Source organism: Ambystoma mexicanum, chromosome 3q, assembly GCF_040938575.1.
Source record: "Ambystoma mexicanum isolate Mex_15411 chromosome 3q, UKY_AmexF1_1, whole genome shotgun sequence".
Taxonomy (NCBI): Eukaryota; Metazoa; Chordata; class Amphibia; order Caudata; family Ambystomatidae; genus Ambystoma; species Ambystoma mexicanum.
In genome coordinates this window covers 264,626,681-264,648,493 of record NC_090926.1, presented here as the reverse complement: position 1 = coordinate 264,648,493, position 21,813 = coordinate 264,626,681, and the positions used below count along the sequence as shown (strand labels likewise).

At 47.8% G+C, this 21,813-nt stretch overlaps 1 protein-coding gene across 2 annotated transcripts in view; it reads left to right on the top strand.

The window, feature by feature from the left end:
- Nucleotides 1-21,813, top strand: part of MCRS1 (microspherule protein 1) — a 700,973-nt gene that overhangs the window by 11,148 nt on the left and 668,012 nt on the right. For both annotated transcript variants that reach the window (XM_069653718.1, XM_069653719.1), the window contains exon 2: nt 20,017-20,096. In XM_069653718.1, coding sequence (XP_069509819.1) covers nt 20,087-20,096 — 10 coding nt within the window. In that variant the 5' untranslated portion in view covers nt 20,017-20,086. The remainder of the gene's footprint in view (nt 1-20,016; nt 20,097-21,813) is intronic.

Genomic DNA, 21,813 nt, shown 5'->3' with positions numbered 1-21,813 from the left:
CATCTCATTTTAAATAAGGACGCTGGCGATCAAACTGAATAGCGTAATGCTCCAGGAATTTGCAGGATTGGATTAACTTTGGATGTGTCTGAATGGGTCAGTCATGGGTGCAGATGTGCTCTGGCCAGACTTTGCAAATCAAGCTCTCACATTGTCATGGAAGGTTTGAAACCTCATTGTGCCATTTGACAGTGATATCCCATTCATGCTTCGGATAAACCATGACCAAAAATGTTTCCAGCTGTCTTGGGCTGATTTGCATAATCCTTCCTTTATTGCGACTATTTCCGATAGTTGTACTAATCCTCACAGTAGCAATGTACTTCACACACTTATGTAATGTCATCTACACAGGGTTACCGCAAAAGACACTCCCCAACTGCAGAAGTGCCCAGACTCTGCTGCTCTTCTTCTGCTGGGGCTCTGGCACACAGATCATATCATTACATCACTTAAGGTTCTCCACTTCATGTCAAAGGGAGGACCCGATTTAAAACGTCTGTGTTGTACATAATTGCCTACGTGATCAGTCAACCCCATCTATGCCTTGCTGGAGTATTTGAATTGTGCTCCCGCCAAACCACTGTTTGAGGTCACAAATTCCTGGCCATCGGCTCGTCAAGATATAAATGACTTTTACAATGAACTCTACATCTCTGAGCATCTACACTTTGGAATGTCCTACATGCATGATACTTCAACATTAATCTGACATACTGGCTTTCTACCTCATTGATGGCTCGCTCTCTATTTCCTGACACTATGAGACCTCCATTGACAACCCCTTTTGAGTAGGAGTCTGTCTTTGGTTACTTTAGAAAAGATTTCTCTTTTAGCAGCTTTCCCTCCATATTCTCTGGACCCCGAAAGTGTTTGCTTCTGTTTCACTCCCCTGGCTTTTTTAATTTTGTTATGGGGAAACTGATCAATACAGTAGTGTAGTGGGGATACTTAGATATTACCCTGGTCTTTTACTCTTGGGATTTTTGGTGACTTTTTATATGTGCCTAAAGACAGGTGGTGGCAGCATTGGTCTCTGTACCATTTTTGCATTCTTTCTAGTGTGCACATTTTTGTTTACTGCTTATGGCTAGTGAATGTTATTAGTGCCTTTTTAAAATGGCTTGTTCTTTGGCCGCATTGCTGTTTGGCCGCCTTCCTGTCTTCTCAGGTCAGGAAATCCCATATAAGGTCATGCACTTGCCCGGGACAGCTGCTGCTTTTGCGGGTGTTGTGATGCCTTTGTGTGTGCTTGGCCTTTAAAGGGGCGAGACTGGTTGGTCCCACTCCACATCCGTGGTGCCTGAAAGTCTAGGTGTGTGGCATGAGTGAAGCTCACAGTGGTGCCTGATTGGACCACTGCTGGATGTTTGAAAGGTGTAGATCCTTACCATTGGTGGGCTTGGACTTGCTTGCAGCCAGGATTTCGGATAAGAAGAGGTCTCCTGCAGCTATTTCTTCAGATCATCGTTTGAGCCAGACGAGCAGCCGCCTGAAGACCCGTGGAGGACACCCGGAAAGTCCCAGCATCCCTTCCTGAGTTTGGCCCGGTGAAGTCCTGCTGCACTACCTGATATTGTCATGATCACTGCTTCCAAGGAGTCAGGAACAGCCCAACGTCCTTGGAAGCAGGCCCCTAACCGTCATTTTAGGCACCAGGCGGTCCCCACTGGGACCTTTTGGACCTTGTCCTGGCGCCGGTGGCACCAGGCTCATCAAAGCCATCGGTCCCGGCACTGGAAGCGCCGGGCTCATAATATGTATGAAGATGCTTGGGTGGACTTACCTGCAGCAGACCATGCTGCTTACTTACCAGCCACATAGGAATCCTCTGTGAACAGGAACTACTTTCTTACCTGGGTGGGGCAAGCTCCACTCCCTGGATACAACACGGGAACTCTTCTGGAACTGGAACTCTTTTCTTACCTAGGCGGGGCTGTGGAGGAAGACGCCGCATCACTCCAAGGCTATTTAAACCACACCCGATTGAACAAACGTGCTTCGCGTTATTCTGCATCTGCAGCAGAACGCTCACCGAGTCTGTTCCAGCCTTTCTTCCTTCCGATCCTGAACCTGCAAGAACAATACTTACCACTCCTGTATCCAGTATTCAGCAGCACCTGCAAAGACAAGAAACAACAGGTTAGCACGGCAACCTTTACACGCAGCGCTTTCCTCACCTGATCCATCGGCAGCGAACATTTCTTCACGCTGCACCTCCGCCTGTGAAGACAAAAGCATTGTTATTACTTACCGGCACTCCGCGAAATTCCGGATTTCTTCAACGCTGCAACCGAGCATCTGAAAGACAAACGAAGAGACATTAGACAGGTATTTACTCACGTCCATCGCGCTCGCCACAATAGAACGCCTGCAAATACTCCGGCGTTTTCCAGCATCTCTTCAGCACAAACTCACAGCTGCAAGGGAAAAGAGACAGTTAGAGCGCTTGCATTTACTTACGCATTTCCAAGCGCTTCATTCCAAGGCTCTGGCTCCAACTTCGGCTCTCTTCACACCATCTCCTATCTCAAGAGCCCTGCAAGACAAATAGGAAAAAGCATTATACAGAGTCCTGTTCTATATTAACGTGCCCACGCACCTAAAGACTATAAGGACTAAAAAGGTGTCCGGAAACTCACCGCTCGTGCAGTTAACGACGGTAGCGATCCTCTGATGTCAAGAGGCCTATGTTTCACCAGTGAAGGAACTGGCAACGGCACCCTGCACCAGACGCAGACGGAGAGTCCAGCATTCACCTATCTAAGGTGAGCACGTTGACCTGGGGGCTCTACGGAGAAGCTAGGAAGAGAGAGAGAGAGAGAGGGACATTCAACAACCCAGATCATTAACCCCCATATTCTTTCACCTGCAGAAATCTCACTCTTCGAGTTCGACACACAGTGCGAAGAGGTTCGGCCCCAGAAGCAAATAGAGTCCTGCACATCACTTTTCGGGTCACAGACACCTTCCTGCCAAGACCAGCGCCTCCGTGGGAATCAGGTGAGCGTTACAGAACGCGAAACCCACCGCAAAACTCCTACCCAGGCGCAATGGAAACCTCAGACACTGATCAATTAGCCCAGTTGCTTGGGGAACTAAGAGCAGAAGTACATGCAGCTTGTCAGGAAACAAACTCTCTAAGAAGAGAGCTGATAATTTCCAAGGAGCGAACAGAGGACCTCGCTAGGCAATTGCTACAAACGCAGGCAGGACAGACACCTTTGCCCGCTCCAGGAGGAAGTTATCCTTCTGCATCATCCTTAAATCCAGTGCAAATCAATCTACCCGGCAATGTGCCCTTGGCTCCGCCCGAACGCTTTTCTGGTGACCCAAAGAAATTTGCAGTGTTCATTAACCAGTGCCGCCTACACTTATGTCGACCAGCTGCCTTCCCAACAGATCAGACCAAGGTGGCTTTCGTGCTTTCTTATCTCAGTGGCAGCGCCGCAGATTGGTCGATCCCTTTAGTCACTCAGGATGATCCGGTTCTGCATGATTTCCAGGCCTTCCAGTCCAGCATGGAGAAACTGTTTGCAAGACATGCACAAGGGCAGGCCTTGGACAATGAACTTCTTTCGTTATGACAGGGTAATCAAGACCTCTTGACTTATATAGCCTCATTCAACAGACTTATAGTGGAAACTCAATGGCCTGAGGATAAGAGAATAACGCTCTTCTACAGAGGCCTGCGTGGAGAGCTCAAGGATGTGTTGGCTCAAGTCGTGAATCCTCCACAAGAATGCTCAGACTATATTGACTTAGTTGTCCAATTGGACCACAGATTACAGAACAGGAAGGCTGATCGTTCCAAATTTGATAACCAAATGTTTTCTAAACCACAGACCTCTACTAGGGGAGCTGACACTGTGGAACCCATGCAAACAGGGGGCATGAAAGGACCTTTAACCCAAAAGGAGCGGGAAAGAAGAAGACAGCTGCAATTATGCCTCTATTGAGGAAACTCGGGGCACTTTCTTCGAGACTGTCCAGTGAAACCAGCTAAGAAGGCTGTAGGAGCCGCAGATACCTGTACCACAAATTCTGAGCAGGGAAACGACCTAGCCCGACAAGTGTAGAGGTCCTCTTGCCGAGCGTTAATATCTGTCCCGTGACCTCGCATTTCGTGGTGCCTATGGTCCTCATTAGTCCTGAACGTCCGGATCGTTTGCGTGCAATTGAAGCTTACATCGACAGCGGAGCACTCGGTAATTAGGTGGACCGTGAAAAGGTATCAAGGATGAATCAACCTCTTGTTCCTAAGGCGGTAAAAGACGTCATTACTACAGTGGATGGCACGGAGATAGCCTCCGGACCAGTAACGCACGCCACCCAAGAAGTGACGTTAGTGAGCCAAGATGGACACCGGGAGAAAATAGTGTTCGATGTGATCAAGGCCCCTCAGTTCCAGATCATTCTGGGAATCCCTTGGTTAGAGAAGCACAATCCTCAGATCGATTGGCGAGCAAAGACGGTTCAGTTTCCAGAATGTTTTACCACTTGTTATCCTCGGCCTGATGTTTCACTGGCGGCAATCTCTTCTGAGGTTCCCAAATTGCCTCCCGAATACCAGGAATTCCAAGACGTCTTTCGGAAGGACCAAGCTAACACCCTGCCTCCTCATAGGTCTTACGACTGTCCAATAGATCTGATACCCGGAACAACTCCTCCTTGCAGTAGGATTTATGCCCTCACCGAGCCAGAGAATCTTCACCTCAGACAATATCTGGACCAATACCTAGCTACCGGGTTTATCCGTCCTTCAAAATCTCCAGCTTCCTCGGCTTTGTTCTTCGTTCCGAAAAAGGAAGGAGACCTTAGGACTTGTATAGATTACCGCGCCCTGAATCAAATCACCGTTAAAAACAGATACCCGTTACCTTTGATCCCTGAACTCCTGGACCAAGTCAAAGACGCCTGTATATATACAAAGTTGGATCTCAGAGGAGCCTACCATTTGGTACGAATAAAAGAAGGCAATGAATGGAAGACGGCCTTCCGCACCAAGTATGGGCTGTTTGAATATCAAGTTATGCCCTTTGGACTTTGCAACGCTCCTGCCGCCTTCCAGTATTTTATGAATGATGTCCTTAGAGAACTCATTGATGTGTGTGGTGTTGTCTACATTGATGACATCCTCGTTTATTCATCATCTGAAGAAGAACATCGGAAACACGTTAGAGAGGTCCTCGAGAGATTACATCAACATAACCTTTTTGCTAAGCTCGAAAAATGCGTTTTCAACGTAACTGAAGTTGAGTTCCTGGGATTCATATTGTCACCTAACGGAGTCCATATGGATTCAAAGAAAGTCGATGCAATCATCAAGTGGTCTTCACCAACCTCTGTAAAAGGAGTCCAAAGCATGTTAGGCTTCGCTAACCTTTACCGCAGATTCATCCCTGAATTCTCTCGAATAGTCCAGCCCATCACCGCTCTGTTAAAGGAAAAAACAAACGTTTTGAGTGGTCTACCGAGGCAGAACAAGCTTTTCAGGACTTAGACTAAATTCATTTCTGCACCTGTTCTAAAACATCCTCGCCCAGAACTCCCCTACTTCGTAGAAACAGATGCTTCTAGTCTTGCTATGGGGGCAGTTTTATCACAAAGGGATCCGGTCACACACCAATTACATCCTGTAGCCTTTTGGTCCCGCAAATTCTCGGCTCCCGAGATCAACTATTCAATTACAGACAAGGAACTTTTAGCTATCAGATCGGCCTTTGAAGCCTGGCGGCATTATCTTTTGGGAGCCAGACACACAGTCACCGTAATGACTGATCACCGCAACTTACAGTATCTGAAGACAGCCAAAGCTCAGTCTTCCAGGCAGCTTCGCTGGGCTCTGTTTTTGGCTGAGTTTGACTTTATAATTACTTATCGACCAGGCAGTAAAAATGGAAAAGCAGATGCCCTCTCCCGGATGGGAATAGATGAACATTTGACCAATCCAGAACCAATACCCATAATCCCAGAACAAAGGATTTTGGGCTTGGTCAGCGCTCAATCCTTTGAAGACATTAAGACTACAGTCAAATCACTTTTAACTCCGGCCGACTTTCAGGACTGGCAATTAAAGGGAAAAGAATTCTCAGTGGATCGAGACCTACCATATTTCCGAGGACGATTGTACTTGCCCAGTGAGAAAATACAAAAACAGGTAATCTCCTGTTATCACGATTCACTAATGGAGGGTCACCCTGGCATAACCAAAACCATGGAAAAGGTCAAAAGACATTTCTGGTGGCCATCATGGAAGAAGGACATTAGAGACTTTGTAATCTCCTGCGGTGTGTGTGCCCAGAATAAGAGTCAGAAGGAGAAACCAGCCGGTCTCTTACACCCACTAGACATCCCTCCCTGTCCATGGCATACCCTGTCCATGGATTTCATCACGGACCTACCTCCAAGCTCAGGGTATAATACCATTTTAGTAGTCGTGGATCTATTCTCCAAGATGGCTCACTTCATTCCCCTGAAGGGCCTACCTTCAGCTTCAGTATTGGCCCGAGAATTCTTAGAAAACATCGTTCGGTTACACGGTTTCCCCTCAGTTTTGGTCTCCGATAGGGGAAGTCAATTTATCTCCCACTTTTGGCGAAGTTGCTGTTGTTTAGCCCAAATTGATGTGAGACTTTCTACCAGTCACCATCCCCAAACTGACGGACAAACCGAGAGGACAAATCAAACTCTAGAGCAATATCTACGTTGCATGCTCCAACAAACTGAAAACCCTTGGAAGGACATTCTTTGGATCGCTGAATACGCCTATAACAATTCGACTCATTCTGGAACCGGGAAGACTCCCTTCTTCCTATTATACGGACACCATCCTAGAACCTCTAACCTGGATCCTCCCCAAGAATTCGAAACACCTGCTGTGGATCACTTGCACTCGGAGATCACTCGTGCTTTTAAGGAAGCCACTGCCCATCTGCAAAGAGCTAAAGCTCAATTTAAGAAAGGAGCAGATCAGCACCGTAAAGAGGCCCCTCACTACGCAGTGGGAGATCCGGTCTGGTTATCCACTAAGCACCTACCTCTAAAAGGACCCCGCACTTTCATCCCGAGATACCTTGGACCCTATCTTATCTCTGCCATAATTAATCCGGTGGCTGTTAAATTGGAATTGCCTTCGCATATGAAAATACATCCAGTATTCCATGTCTCCTTACTAAAACCAGTGCAACCAGGAACCCGATTGACCGAACTCCCAGAACCTGTTTTAGTAGATGGAGAACTTGAGTTTGAAGTAAAGAACATCCTAAACTCCAAAATCTCCAAATCTAAATTATATTACCTGGTTGATTGGAAAGGATACGGCCCCCAGGAAAGGTCTTGGGAACCCTCGGAGCATGTCCACGCACCTCATCTGGTCAAGAAATTCCATTTGAATCACCCCGACAAGCCAAAACCCCCGGAGAAGACACGCTTGGGAGGGGCCTTGAGGGGGGGTGCTGTCATGATCACTGCTTCCAAGGAGTCAGGAACAGCCCAACGTCCTTGGAAGCAGGCCCCTAACCGTCATCTTAGGCACCAGCCGGTCCCCACTGGGACCTTTTGGACCTTGTCCTGGCGCCGGTGGCACCAGGCTCATCAAAGCCATCGGTCCCGGCACTGGAAGCGCCGGGCTCATAATATGTATGAAGATGCTTGGGTGGACTTACCTGCAGCAGACCATGCTGCTTACTTACCAGCCACATAGGAATCCTCTGTGAACAGGAACTACTTTCTTACCTGGGTGGGGCAAGCTCCACTCCCTGGATACAACACGGGAACTCTTCTGGAACTGGAACTCTTTTCTTACCTAGGCGGGGCCGTGGAGGAAGTCGCCTCATCACTCCTAGGCTATTTAAACCACACCCGATTGAACAAACGTGCTTCGCGTTATTCTGCATCTGCAGCAGAACGCTCACCGAGTCTGTTCCAGCCTTTCTTCCTTCCGATCCTGAACCTGCAAGAACAATACTTACCACTCCTGTATCCAGTATTCAGCAGCACCTGCAAAGACAAGAAACAACAGGTTAGCACGGCAACCTTTACACGCAGCGCTTTCCTCACCTGATCCATCGGCAGCGAACATTTCTTCACGCTGCACCTCCGCCTGTGAAGACAAAGGGCCTCATTACGACCCAGGCGGTAAGTTACCGCCTGGGTCGTACCTTTACCACCATGGCGTAAACTACGTTTACGCCATGGTGGTTGGCGGATTTACCGCCCCATTCCGAGGTTGACGGGGCGGTAAGTCCCCAATCCCCATTTACCCTTCCCCATTCCCACTTTTGCCCCATAGGGCATAATGGGAGTGGGGAAGGCGTTAATTACGCCACCGTAAATTACGGTGGCGTAATTAACATCAAGGTTCCTTAGCGCCATGGATTTTAACACCTGCTAAAAGCAGGTGTTAAAACCTCCATGGCGCTAAGGGACCTCGGAATCAGGCGGTAAGGGTCGGCGCTGTTTACGCCGCCGTAAACCCCTTACCGCCTGAGTCGTAATGAGGCCCAAAAGCATTGTTATTACTTACCGGCACTCCGTGAAATTCCAGATTTCTTCAACGCTGCAACCCAGCATCTGAAAGACAAACGAAGAGACATTAGACAGGTATTTACTCACGTCCATCGCGCTCGCCACAATAGAACGCCTGCAAATACTCCGGCGTTTTCCAGCATCTCTTCAGCACGAACTCACAGCTGCAAGGGAAAAGAGACAGTTAGAGTGCTTGCATTTACTTACGCATTTCCAAGCGCTTCATTCCACGGCTCTGGCTCCAACTTCGGCTCTCTTCACACCATCTCCTATCTCAAGAGCCCTGCAAGACAAATAGGAAAAAGCGTTATACCGAGTCCTGTTCTATATTAACGTGCCCACGCACCTAAAGACTATAAGGACTAAAAAGGTGTCCGGAAACTCACCGCTCGTGCAGTTAACGACGGTAGCGATCCTCTGATGTCAAGAGGCCTATGTTTCACCAGTGAAGGAACTGGCAACGGCACCCTGCACCAGACGCAGATGGAGAGTCCAGCATTCACCTATCTAAGGTGAGCACGTTGACCTGGGGGCTCTACGGAGAAGCTAGGAAGAGAGAGAGAGAGAGAGAGGGACATTTAACACCCCATATTCTTTCACCTGCAGAAGTCTCACTCTTCGAGTTCGACACACAGTGCGAAGAGGTTCGGCCCCCAGAAGTAAATCGAGTCCTGCACATCACTTTTCGGGTCACAGACACCTTCCTGCCAAGACCAGCGCCTCCATGGGAATCAGGTGAGCGTTACAGATATGTGAACGCCCTGAGCACTGCTTCAACCCTTGGACTGGTGGGGCCAACTAGTCGACGTGTTCCTGAGGATCCTGCCCCACTGAGCCTTCGGAAGTGTACTTGGACAACCCAGTGGACTGATCAGCTCTCCAGTGGGCTACCTCGCTACAACCGCCGCAGTTCTGCGTTTGTTGCCGGAACTTCAGTAGTCGCCAACTTGTGGTGTAAATCGCCTTCCTGGCCAATTTCAGGCTCCCAGCTTCAAGGGATCCTGCACTGGAAGGGCGTTGTCAATCGTGACTGTTAGTCACCTGTGTGCGGTAGCCGTCACTGCAACTCGCCTTCCCCCATCTGGCCAAGTGTCCTGAGGAGGTTTGTGTAGGTGCCTTCTGCATTTTTTTTTAAATTTTCTTTTAATTTCTTTTTTTTTTTTTTACAAAGGTTTGTACTCTGCTCCTGGAACTGACACAAAGAATCCTTGCACCCGCAGCTCCTGGGCACCTCTCACTTGAACCAATGGCAGGAAAACCACCCCACTCTCCCTAGTCGACCCATCTAGTCCTCTGGGAAAATTGGAGTCAGTGGGGTAAGTAATGGCAACACATTTGTCTCCCCCTGTTCTCCTTAGAATAAACCTTGGTTACTCCATTCCATTGTTTTATTTAATGTTGCATCTAAAAGTAGCTGTATCTGAAAAATTCGAATATCATTTTAACTTTGAGTATCTTCTGGAATGTTTCATCTATACAAGAACTCTTCCTACATCAGACACTTCTCCTCAGAAAAAGTTTTGTGACTTTTGGGAGCAAGGCCCCACTCATCATAGGGATTGGTTTTATGAAATTAGTGTATGTTTCTTGGGACTTGGTTCCATTCAACTGCATCACTACTTGGTTTCTTTTTGTTGACTTAAGTTATTTAATGCATTCCTAAGAACCTAAAAGTGACTGTGTATATGTTTCTAATTGAGTGTTATGTAATATTATCACCTGCTTGTTTCCTGTCCTACTCTGTGTTTCGGTCCTAGAATAAATGTAGTATTTTTGTAAATTGAATTATTGTGTGCTTCACTGTGTTGACTCTTTGTGGACCCCATGACCCCACTCGCACACTCCTGAGAATAGCCTTGATTAGGGCTGGGTGATTTGTACTAAATGTCATATCTCAATATTTTTGGGCTAGATCTCGATATACGGTGTTATATCTCAATATTGTTTCAGTAGGTTAAATGCTCAGTTGTAAGCCGCCAACTACATGTGAGATGTCGCGAATGTGCAAATACAGGATTCCTCAGCTGTGTAAATATCAAAATGTAAAAGAAAATTGTAGTGTAAGCCGTGTAAGTGTAATAATATATATATTTCGATGAAACAATTTTTTCAAATCCTACCTATATCAATATATCGCCCAGCTGTAGCCTTGACTGCTCTCCATGCTTACCTTGATTGGGTTTTGGCTAACCTCTGAGTTAGCCTGTTGACTATAGCTAGGGTGACATCCTAAAATCGGTCCTCAAGGCCAGATTCTATAAATCAATCTTAAAGCTCACTGCAACTGCACACTCCATATTCTCTCACAGCAAACTGCATTCCACCTTTTCGTTTCTCAAATCATCTACTTGCCCATTATACTCCAATCTCCTTCTCCTTCGTAACTTCTGAGCTGTCCTCTCACTTCACTATCTGCTATGCATCCATGTTTGGCGATGTGCTACCTGATGCTCGGTTCCTCTAAAAGTGAAGTGATCTTTTTCCTGACCTATAGTTCCACATCTTGCATCCCCTGAACTTCCAGAACACCTTCAAAATCTTTCCCCATCACACCTTTTGCTTAGACCGCCTCTACTATTGTGTTTCTGGTCTGAAGATGGCCTACAAAATTAAAATATGTTTTCATTCATGGCAATGGAGTATGTTACAGAACCTATGTTTTTAAAATACAAAGGGCCTCATTAGGACTCCTGCGCTAAACCATGGTGCTATTAGCACCATGATCCATGCCGGAGTCCGCCATGGCGGAATGGGGAATTACCACCCCATTCCGAGGTTGGTGGGGCGGTAATTCCCCATGCAGCCATGCCCCTTCCCCATTCCCATTTTTGCCCCATAGGGCTCAATGGCAAATGGGAATGGGGAAGGCGCTAATTACAGTACCGCAAATTGCGGTACCGTAATTAGCACCAAGGTCCCTTTGCGGGTCCTTTACTTTAACGGCTGGTTTTACCAGCCGTTAAGGTCGGGTCCCGCAAAGGGACCTCGTAATTAGGCGCTAGGTGTTTAACGGCGCCGCAGCCTCTTACGGCGCTGTTAAACACTTAGTGCCAGGGTCATAATGAGGCCCAAAAAGTGTTTTTGCTTTCCCAAAAATGAGTACGTTGAAAATGAGAACTACTTTTTTACTCCCTGAAAAACAATTTCACTCCCCACTAACCAAAGTTTGAAATAAATGTATTGCACTTTGCTACAAATACCCTTTACAAACTCCTGCAATCCTTGCCTAACTCCTCTTCACCTCCTTCATGCAGGATGGATATCCATGCAAATTTGCTCCTTTTTGACTTCTGTAACTACCTGGCTCTGCGGTCGGTCAGGAAAGGGGCACTATTTGTGAAGTGCCTCCCCGAGCCAGGATCCCAAGGGTGCTCTCCCTCCTTCCAGGCTGCTTGTCTGAGGTTGGTCATTATGTTACCTCCAACTCCAACCCCCTCGCCTCTTCCTTCCCCTTTCAGTGAAGGTCAACCATGGCCATGTCATGTGATTCCCTCACAATAGCCCATTTTGGAAATCCTATCCCCGGCTCATAGATCGTCAAAAGACTGAGTGGGGGACCCCCTGATTCTGCAACCTTGCAGGCACGCTTTTTGCAGGTGCATAGAGACCTGCCCACAATTTTCACTGATCACCTTCAGTCCATGTAGCCACAGTCTGCACGATTGTGCCCAAACTATGGAGAACATGAAAATAGCAAAAACTCCCCTATTCTTCCAAAACGGAACTTCCCTTAGATGCACGTACAGTCTTGACCCAGGTGCAAGCAGCTCTTCAGAGCAAGCCCTCAAAATCAGCATTCATATAGACTTAGGCTAGCTCCCTCAGCCCTGTTCTGACCTACATTCCCAGGCTTGCAATCCATGGGACCCGCAGAAGCACAGAATCGCCCAAAATCCCACCCAGGGGTAGGCGGGAAGCTTCCCATATGAGTCAAACTGCCCATACTATGAGTGTGGTTTGCAAGAGGTTGTGGATGGAATTGGAGCATGTTTCAAGAGTTGTGTAGTAATGGAGGTTGCTGGAGCGGAGATGGAGCCAGGAGAATGAGTGTGTGGAGGGGAAGGATTAAAGGTGGTGGTGTCAAGACTATGGAAATAGTTTGAAGGAGTAAACATCAGGCGGTTGTGAACAGTTAAACGAGAGAGAGAGAAGAGAAAAACATGGTAGTGTCAGGAGAGGGGTTACATCAGGAGGCAGCTGTGAAAGTGTGGAAAAGGAAGAGGTAACATCAAGGCAGATGGAGGAAGTATTGGAGAAGGTGTTAGGAGGCACTGAAGGCGATAACCGCATGAAGAGTAGGACGGCAGGAAGAGACTGAGTGGCCCAACGCAAGTGGAAGAGACTGGAGGAGGTATGCGGGGCAGGGAGACCGTAACTTTGAAGAGCTGAGAAGACAGGGGCAATTGTTACTATCTGCAAGGCAGAGGAGGGGCCTGGGAATGAACATGTAGTAGTGGAAGCTTCTGATTTCAACCCCATCCCTCTACACCTTCAAATACTACCTGAAAGTGATGGTGGTGATGAAAAGGAGCCTCAACAAGGGGACCTGGACTGAATGTATATTTTTCTTCTAGATGGCCATGGGTGCTGGACCCAGGAAAGCCTGCATCTAGGTAGTTGAGCAAGGTCATCAGCCAGCCTTGTATGAAAGGCTGATTGATTGTTGTGCTGGCTGGAAGACTTTCTCCTTTGGTACTTTATTTTTAGGTTTTATATGTCTTCTAACAGTAGAAGACTGAAACTACACTTCCTGTGTTCAGTCGTTTTTTCCTCCCACTCTGACACCTGAAGTCCTTTCAGCAGTTATCCCTTGCACCCCAGCACCTGGCAGAATAATTCTTAGTCTACTCACGCCATTATACGCTGCCTTACCCACCACCACATCCCCCGGCCTCCATCTTGTGCTGCTCTCTGCTTTTTGTTTGTCCTTTACTGTCTTGGCTCCCTATGACTGTAACTCCTCCCTAGAAATTAAGAACCTTCTAAAAGTGTCTGCCTTCCTTCAAAGTCACCCTTAAGAACCTTCTCCTCTCTCCTATCCCGAGCCTTGCAGCCATCATAATAATGTAGCTCTGAAAATGCTGGCCATCAGAAGCCAGCCTCAACCGCCTGCTAACATCCAGTTAGTGTATAGCTTTAGGTGTCGCTTTAATTACAAGGTTCATCCAGCTTGCATCCCTTTTTTTCCCTCAATGATGTCTTTTGGATCTTTCTAGATCCAATTGCTAGTTCTCTGATATGATATGGCATGTATAACGTGCCTGTACACAAGTGTTTCTAGGCGCAACAAGACAAGGAGGGGGGAAACAAAGGGAGGACAAAACAACGATCTTACTAGGCCTTGTGTCATTCAGATTGCGCAGGGGGAGGGGAGAAGTGCAAAAAAGGGGAGGTCGTCGAGAAGTGCAAAAGGGAGGGGGAATCGAGAAGTGCAGTTAACAAAGTGCAGCCAGCATGTGGCTAAGTGCTGGTAATCAGAGGGTGGCTCATAAGTGCAGAGAGAGGGGACTGTAGGGTTATAGAAGTGCAGTGCTGGGGTGGGGGTGCAAAAGGCAGTGCGAGGTGCAACTGGACAGGCAGAGACCGGGGCCCAAATTCAGAGGGTGGCCAGGTGACTAGCGCATGGAACAGATCGGTCATCAGCAGGGGAGAGGAAGAGAGAAAGCGGAAGCAAAGAGGAAGGTCTTGAGTTGCTTCCCGAACCGAAGATGGTTCTGCTCGAGTTTCAGAGAGGCAGGGAGGCTGTTCCAGAGGGAGGCCCCAGCCGAAGAAAGAGATCTGCCCCAACTCTCTGCTTGGAAAAGGGGCTGAACCTCAGAGAGTTAGAGGTGGATGAGCAGAGAGCTTGAGGAAGGAGATTCTTGGGAAGAGAGAGTCGGAGGCAGTGCTGATCCTGGACAATGAAGAGGGTCTTGAACTTGATCTTTGCTACCACCGGGAGCCAATGAAGAGATTTCAGAGCTGGAGAGACCCAATCCCTGGGCTTGAGGCCAAGGACAAGTCTTGCAGTCCTGTTCTGGATAAGTTGTATAGGATGGAGAGTAGAGCGAGGACGGAGAGTCTGTATTGCCTTTGGAGCGGGCGGCAGGCCAGTTTCTCAGAAGGTGCACCTGTAGCCTTCCACTTCCTCTCAGCCACCCTGCACTTGCGTTCCAGGGTGACGAGGTGTGATTCGTACCAAGAGTTGCTCTTGGATTTAGGCTTCAAGTGGATCCTTTAGACTGGGACAAGTACTTCAAGAGTGTCAGCGATAGAAAGGTAGAGGTTTAGAGAGGGTTGTGTGAGGAGGTGAGTCAGCCAATGTTGCAGAAGGAGTAGAGAAAGCGGAAAAAGCATGAACTGACACGCTTCATGGGTTGAATGACCGAGAGGGTAGGTGGCAGTGCTGGGAATGGCTTGGGGGGGTGCAGGAGGAGGAGCAGGAGCAGGAGGAGGAGGAGGGAGTTTTGAGAGGGGGAGGTCTGAGGAGATCAGAACATCCTGGGTGTGCCCTGCAGAGTGGGTCGGCCAGAGGGAAGAGGCAAGAGACGGAGGGAGTCGCACAGGTTGCGAAAGAGTCCTGGAGTAGGACAAGAAGCATCCAGGTGGATGTTAAGATCTCGGAGGTGGAGAAGTTGAGAGGTAGGAGAGAGGATGAGAGATCCGCCCACTCAGAGAGGAAGGTGGCTACCTGGCTGGGTGGCCGTTTGATAGTGGCCACAGTGAGAGAAAGGCCAGGAGAGCGAAAGCGAGAGCTTGCAGACCAGGCATTCAAAGGAGGAGTCCTGCATAGGAATGATGGAAGCAGGGATCTACTCCGGGAAGATTAAGGCTACACCCCCACCAAGACAGTTGGTTCTGGATGCAGAGAGGATCTTGTAGCCATCAGGAAGGAGAGTGTCAAAGCTTGGGACAGAGCTGGCTGTGAACCACGTCTCGGTCAGGCGGAGGACATCCAAATCAAGTTCTTCCGGTAGATGTCAGAGGAGTGTTTGACAGCTGAGCGAGAATTGAGAGTGGCAATGTGGAGCAGTTTGCCACCTTTGAAAGACTTCCGTGGAGGGGTACAGTTCAGAGGTACGCCCTGAGGAAGTGTTGGAGGCGCCTGAGGATGGGCAGAGGAGGAAGGAGGAGAGGGCAAGGTAGCCAAGGAAGAGGAGGTGGATGCCAGAGGGATGGCAGAAGAAAGAGGCAACACGGTGGCCAGAGAAGCAGCAGGGGCAGCCATAGAAGGGGGCAGAGGAAGAGGGAGGCGGAGGAGCCAAAGAGGGGAGAGAAGGAACAGCAGGAGAAGAAAGGAAGTTGATGAGGCGTGTAAAGCTTCTATCAAAAAGGAGGATGTTGGCCTAAGGTCCTTTGACCAAGGCAGTGCCATTTGGGTCAAAATTTAATGATGGTCTTTGAGAGGTGGAAGGAGGCCAGGAGGGCCTCCCATCGGGTGCCAACATTAATGGATCAAGAGGAAAAAGGAGAAAGAACAGAGACCATATGGAGAGTCCATAGGTGCGGAGAGGGAACGACAAAGCGGATGTCGTTAAGGGTCTGTCCGGAGGAAGGACTGGTGTAGGTATCGGCGATGGGGAGGCCTGGGTTGGAGACCAGGATGTCCCTCTTGAACTTCTTCCTACCAGACTTAGTGAGAAGGATAGGATAGCCAATAGAAAAACTGTTAGAGAAGATGGGAGAGACTGAGGGCACCAAAGAGGGTACAGAGGGCAGAGTTGGGGGGGAAGGGAGGGTGGATGGGTGAGGGGTCAACTAGGGGGCAGGCAGGAGGCAGGAAACACTAGGATGAGGTGAGGACACATAAGGAGGATAGAACAATGACCAAAATCAAATACAAAATATAGACAAGCAAACGAGCAAAATGCTGCTAGAAAAAAGAAGAATCAACCGGGGAACCTGAAAGCAGAAATGGACAGCCAGGATGTAGGCAATAAAATGATGCAAACAACCCAGAGAAACACAACCACCAAGATGGAGTAATCAAACAGGGAACCTAGAAAAAGAGTGAACACCAAGGATGCAGGCAGTACGATGTAAGCAAGCAACCGTGGATAGTAAACAACCCAAGGCAGGATAACTACCAAGGGAACTTAGAGGGAACCAAAACAGCAAACCATGGAGAACAAAATCACAGAATACACATTAGGTCAGGTGAAGTGGGGGTTAGGAGGGAGAAGGAAGGGCTTGCAGAGGAAGCAGAGGGTGCACAGCAGGTGAAGAAGAAGGCCTAGAGTTGTGAGGGAGCGCAATCGATCAGGAATGTGAGGGAGCGCACGCAGCCCAGGAAGCGTTGAACACCCATGATTGAAGAATGCGAGGGAACGCACGTGGCCTAAGCGCGAGGGGACGCATGCAATCAAGGAATGCACGGGAAGGGACACGGCCCAGGACGCGAGGAGCGCACGTGATCAAGGAAAGCGAGGGGACACACACAGCCAAGGACGCAAGGTGCGCACACGATCAAGGAGTGCGCGGGAACGCACGTGGCCTAGGAAGCGAGGGGCACACTTGATCAAAGAAAACATGGGAATGTATGCAACCAAGGACGCGAGAGGCCAAACTCAGTCCTAGAATGCAAGGAAGCGCATGCGGCCCTGCTAGAGAGGGCCTAAAATGAGCGGGAGCAAGCATGGCGTAGGGTGCGAGTGACCACACGCGATCAGGGATTGGAGGATGCGAAGTGAGCGGGGGACAGGTACAGGTCACGGAGGAAACAATAGTGCAAGGGTAAGAAGGGGCACCAGGGCAGGGGGGTTACACAGAGTAAAGCAAGCTGAACTCTTCCCCGCAACTTCTTACCTGGCAGCTGCAGACAGGAGGGTGAGTCGTCTGCGCCACATCCCCTTTGCCGCCAAACAACTGCATCGCTCAACACCGCAGCCTTGTCCTGCGAGGGCTTTGCAGCAGAGGGTTTGTACTTTGGTTCTTATAGGCGGGGACGTGTGGACATAGCAAGCATGCTACCTTTCGCCAGGCAGCGTCTGCTGGGCACCTGCGTTGCTCAACAGTGTGGCCTTGTCCTGCGAGGGCTTTACCGCAGAGGGTCCATGCCTCGGTTCTTATAGGCGCGTGGACGTAGCAAGCGTGCTATGTTTCGTCGGGCAGCCTCTCCTGGGCCCCAGTGTCGCTCAACACCGCGGCCTTGTCCAGCAAGGGCTTTTCATTGGTATTGTTGGACTTTTTCTCTTCTCATGCCTCCTATATTTTTTCTCAGAGTGCTTATAAGCGGTTGGTTCAAGTGGCCTTTAGTGCCATATGAAACCCTTAAAATGATAGGACTACTGCCTGACATTGATATTGCCAATGTTTGGACTGTGGTCATTATGGTTGAGCCCCCTTAAAATGTTTGTGCGGGTTGATCAGTGTTGAACTGAGGTGTCCGACCCAGCCCTTTAAGACGAGGTAGCAATACTTTGCGATAGCTAGGGATGCAAAATATACTCAAACATCAATAATCAAACTGACTCAGGAAGTTTGCAAAGTGCGTCTGTTTTAATATCAATTATTTAAAACAGAGTTACAGCGAACATCAACGAACATGCTCGATCTTCTCACTCAATGCACATCATAAAAAATGCAGTTCATATACTAAAAACTTGTCATCATTAACTGACTCCCTACGTGGCAAACTACAACAAACCTACTTGGGATGGTGATTGGCTTATAGGAAACATCTAGGTATACGTTCCATACTTGTCAGGGAAGATGATTGGGTCTCCAACATCAGGTGGGGCAACTAAGCCCTCCTCTAGTGCAAGTGTTCTACGAACGTCATCAAATACACAAAGTCCCATTGGTTATACAAGCTATAGGGCTGTCTATTATGTGGCCCTCTATAATTGGTTGGCACCCTCATACCCCTCAGTAATATTCAACATGTAAGCAGCACGCAGTCTGGCACCCAGGTGCTGGTGGGCTGGTCTTAACCATAGCTTCCCGCCAATTAGACTGTCATCTATCATGACTCTTGCAGCCTGCTAGTCAGTTAAGGCTTTGAACTTGGCCTTGGAAATGTTCTTTGCTCCCGAGAATAGGAGGGAGCATCGGCATACTCTGCTTGGTTTTGATCCAGCTCGTCCTGGCGTCTATTTTCATCCATCCACATGACTGCAGACCATGTTTTAGAGTCTTTCTGCATTTCAAATACTATTAAATGATGAACCTCTGACGTATTCAATGTTTTCAATCCTCACCTAAGACAGGAGTTTTGTTCTTTTCACGCATTCTGTAACCATTGCTCGAACATTCAGTCTCACGGTGGCCCTGACTTCCTGGTCTTGGGCCAACCAAGCCTTTCTTTGATTCACCTCCATGGTTCCGTTTTTGATTTCTACGTTGGTGCATCGCCGCATTCTATTCACTACATAGCCAGCCTTTAAGAATATACTTTGTCTACTTTCGTTACTGCATCTCTACAATTGTAAAATGACTTGATATCTTCTCCATAATTTTTATAGCATGAGCATCTTCATCTCGAGCCCGAAATGTTGCTAATTTTTAACACCTCCTCTTTAGAACCTGTAGAATATTTGGGTTGTTTTGTCTCTGCATCTCTTCTGGGTGCGTCGGCTCTGCTTCTCCAAGACGTCCCCAATCTTCTCTCTTGCTCGGTTTTCACACTTCCTGCAGGATTTCATTCAAAAGGCCATCATTTTGTCATAAATGCATGTATGGCTTTCTTAATGGGAACCTCACTCCCAAGATTCTCTTTGGTATATGTATTTTCACTAGCACTGCATGTGTCTCAAACCCTGGCTCCCAACATATAGGCAGCATGGGGGAGGAGTCTTGGGTGGGGGTACTTGGCTCCACCTCTACAGTGTAGTCTTGCTTTGAAAATGGAGAATATTTCACGGCAATTAATGGTTTGCGTAAAAAAAAAAAAAAAAAAAGGTTTGATGGAAGCTTTCTGACAAGGCTGGAAGCATGATAAACTGGAAAAATAACACCGTAAATCCAGGTTTCCTAAATCATCCCCTGTTTTGACCCCGAGGACCCGGGTTGTCTCTAGCTCTTTCTTTCTGTGGTATTTTTTTCTTTTCTAATAGTGCAGCTAATTTTCATACCCTTGGTTCTTGGTCTTTTGGATTTTTTGTATGTCATTGCTTGTTTTTAATACCCTCTAGGGTGAAACCACATATGCATATACATCAGACTACAGGAATTATTACAAATTAAAAATTGACCCCCGTGCTCCCCTTTCTTGGTTTTGATCGAGTTCATGTGACTCTCGATTCCCACGTTTGGCGCGCTCTTAACAAGTGATCTGTTAGTCTAGAATATAGGTATTTATAAAATGTCCTTTAATGTAAACTTGCTAAATCTGCATGGTCAAACATGTGTTTAATTATTTTGCTCATTTTGGCCGTCTTGCACAGTGCTAATTGAAGAATGAAAAATGGCCCAGAGTGCAGCTTCAAGCCATCCAATTTTGAAATCATTGATTGCATGTTTTTTTGTCTGACTGCTTATGTTATGCTCTGTTTGTAATCTCCCCTTCAGGTAATGAATCGTAGTAGACCTGCAGTCACCTTCTTCTGAGCCTGGAAGTTGTGTGGCCCTTGATGCTGCAATGGAAAGAGGTGAGCGAAAGCACTCTGCAGGGCAGTCCCTAGGTACTCATTTTGCACTTGCAGTGACGGGCAGATATTCTTGGCATTCAGACAATGGAAAAACCTGCTGGCCAGGCCAGCAAATTGAGTAATGTCTCTGCTGTGTATTTACTGACCATTCCCATGTAAAGCTTGTTGTTTTGCTTTATAAGAAAGAAACTGCATCATATGCCATTGATGATGTATGCTAGGTAGAAACAAGTCCCTATATTCATAATATTGCTTCCCTTCGGTTTTTCGTATTCATTATTTTGCCTAATGTTCCTACATATAAAAAGCAAAATTACTACTCTCAACAGTAATGTTGGTGTGCAGTATGGAAGTCTGGGATTTGTATGCAGGGCTGAAACACATGCCTGCGTCCCCAACAACATTCTGTTAGTATGAGACAGATGCTGGGCCAGTGATTACTATCTGCCCCACTTTCCTGATGTTTGACTTATGTTTAAACATCAAACATGAAACTAAAATTAAATGCACGCCTACCATGCTGAATATGAATACTCGAGCTGAAAATACTGTAAAATAGTTATTTTGTGTATAAGGATCTAAAATTGCAGAAGGGCCTTTATTTTGACAGACTGCCTATGTTCTGTCCATTTTGCACACGCTAAATTTTGTGGCAAAGCCACAGGGTCAACTGCAAATCCTGTTATACTGTTCTAATAAGAGTATGGCTGATAGGACCCTGATACACACTCCAAACAGCTAGACATCCTGAATGTCATCCAACATGAAGAACTAATGCCAAATAGGGGGAGGCCCTAGCAGACTAACCCCGTGGGGTTCTCCCTAAAGACCCTACCAGAGAATTCCCCTCTAAATCAGACACAGTATAATAGGTGGACCAGCCCTGAATTGTTCCCACACACCCTGAGAGGGCAACTAATTAGGAACTACCAGGTCCCAAAGAAACTAGATGCAACCTGGAACAGATCCCAGAATGTTTTCTACGGTGTAAACGATCACTCCGACAAGGCAGCTGATACAACCAAAATGCTAGTCTTTATTGACTTTTGAACAGCTTCAAGTTATAGCAGGTAAAAGAAGAAGAAAGAATAAAGGAATTAATCTTTTCAGTCAGGCTTCCAAGTATTCCTTCTTAGTGCTTGGGAGGCAGTCCTTGTAAGCTTCCTTCTGGAATATGGACTATATCTGGGCTTGGTCCTTGTAAACCCAACGGTAAGAGGCTCCTGCTGCTTCACTTTCCAGTCGGTTCTGCAAAGAAGTGGAGAATTCACCATTAGTCCTACATCTCTCTCTGGTTTATATAGGGGCTGGATACCTCTGGTCCAATCAGAGTCCTTTATCCAGCTAAGTCTTGATAAACTCCCCCACGCCCCGCCCCCTTCCTTCCTTGAGGCCGTTCGCCATGATGCACTCCACCCGCGTGCCATGAGGTAAGGATTCTGGTGTATATTGGGGCTTCGTTGTTCCTTGTTTTGGGGAGTGTTATACTTGACTTTTAATTGTCTTTGTGGCAATTCATATGGGTTCTCTGCCCTTTCCCGAACCATGGTTGTGTGTTGGCGTACCGTCTTGATAGCACCCAGACCTTCCTTTCTCTGTCGCGTGCGGAGCCGGTGATCATATTCATCACAGGGGCTGCATGCCGACATCACGAAACGTGGGTCTCTCTCTTGTCGCAGAGCACAGGCCAGGCTCTGGCCGTCTCCCTCCTTGTTCG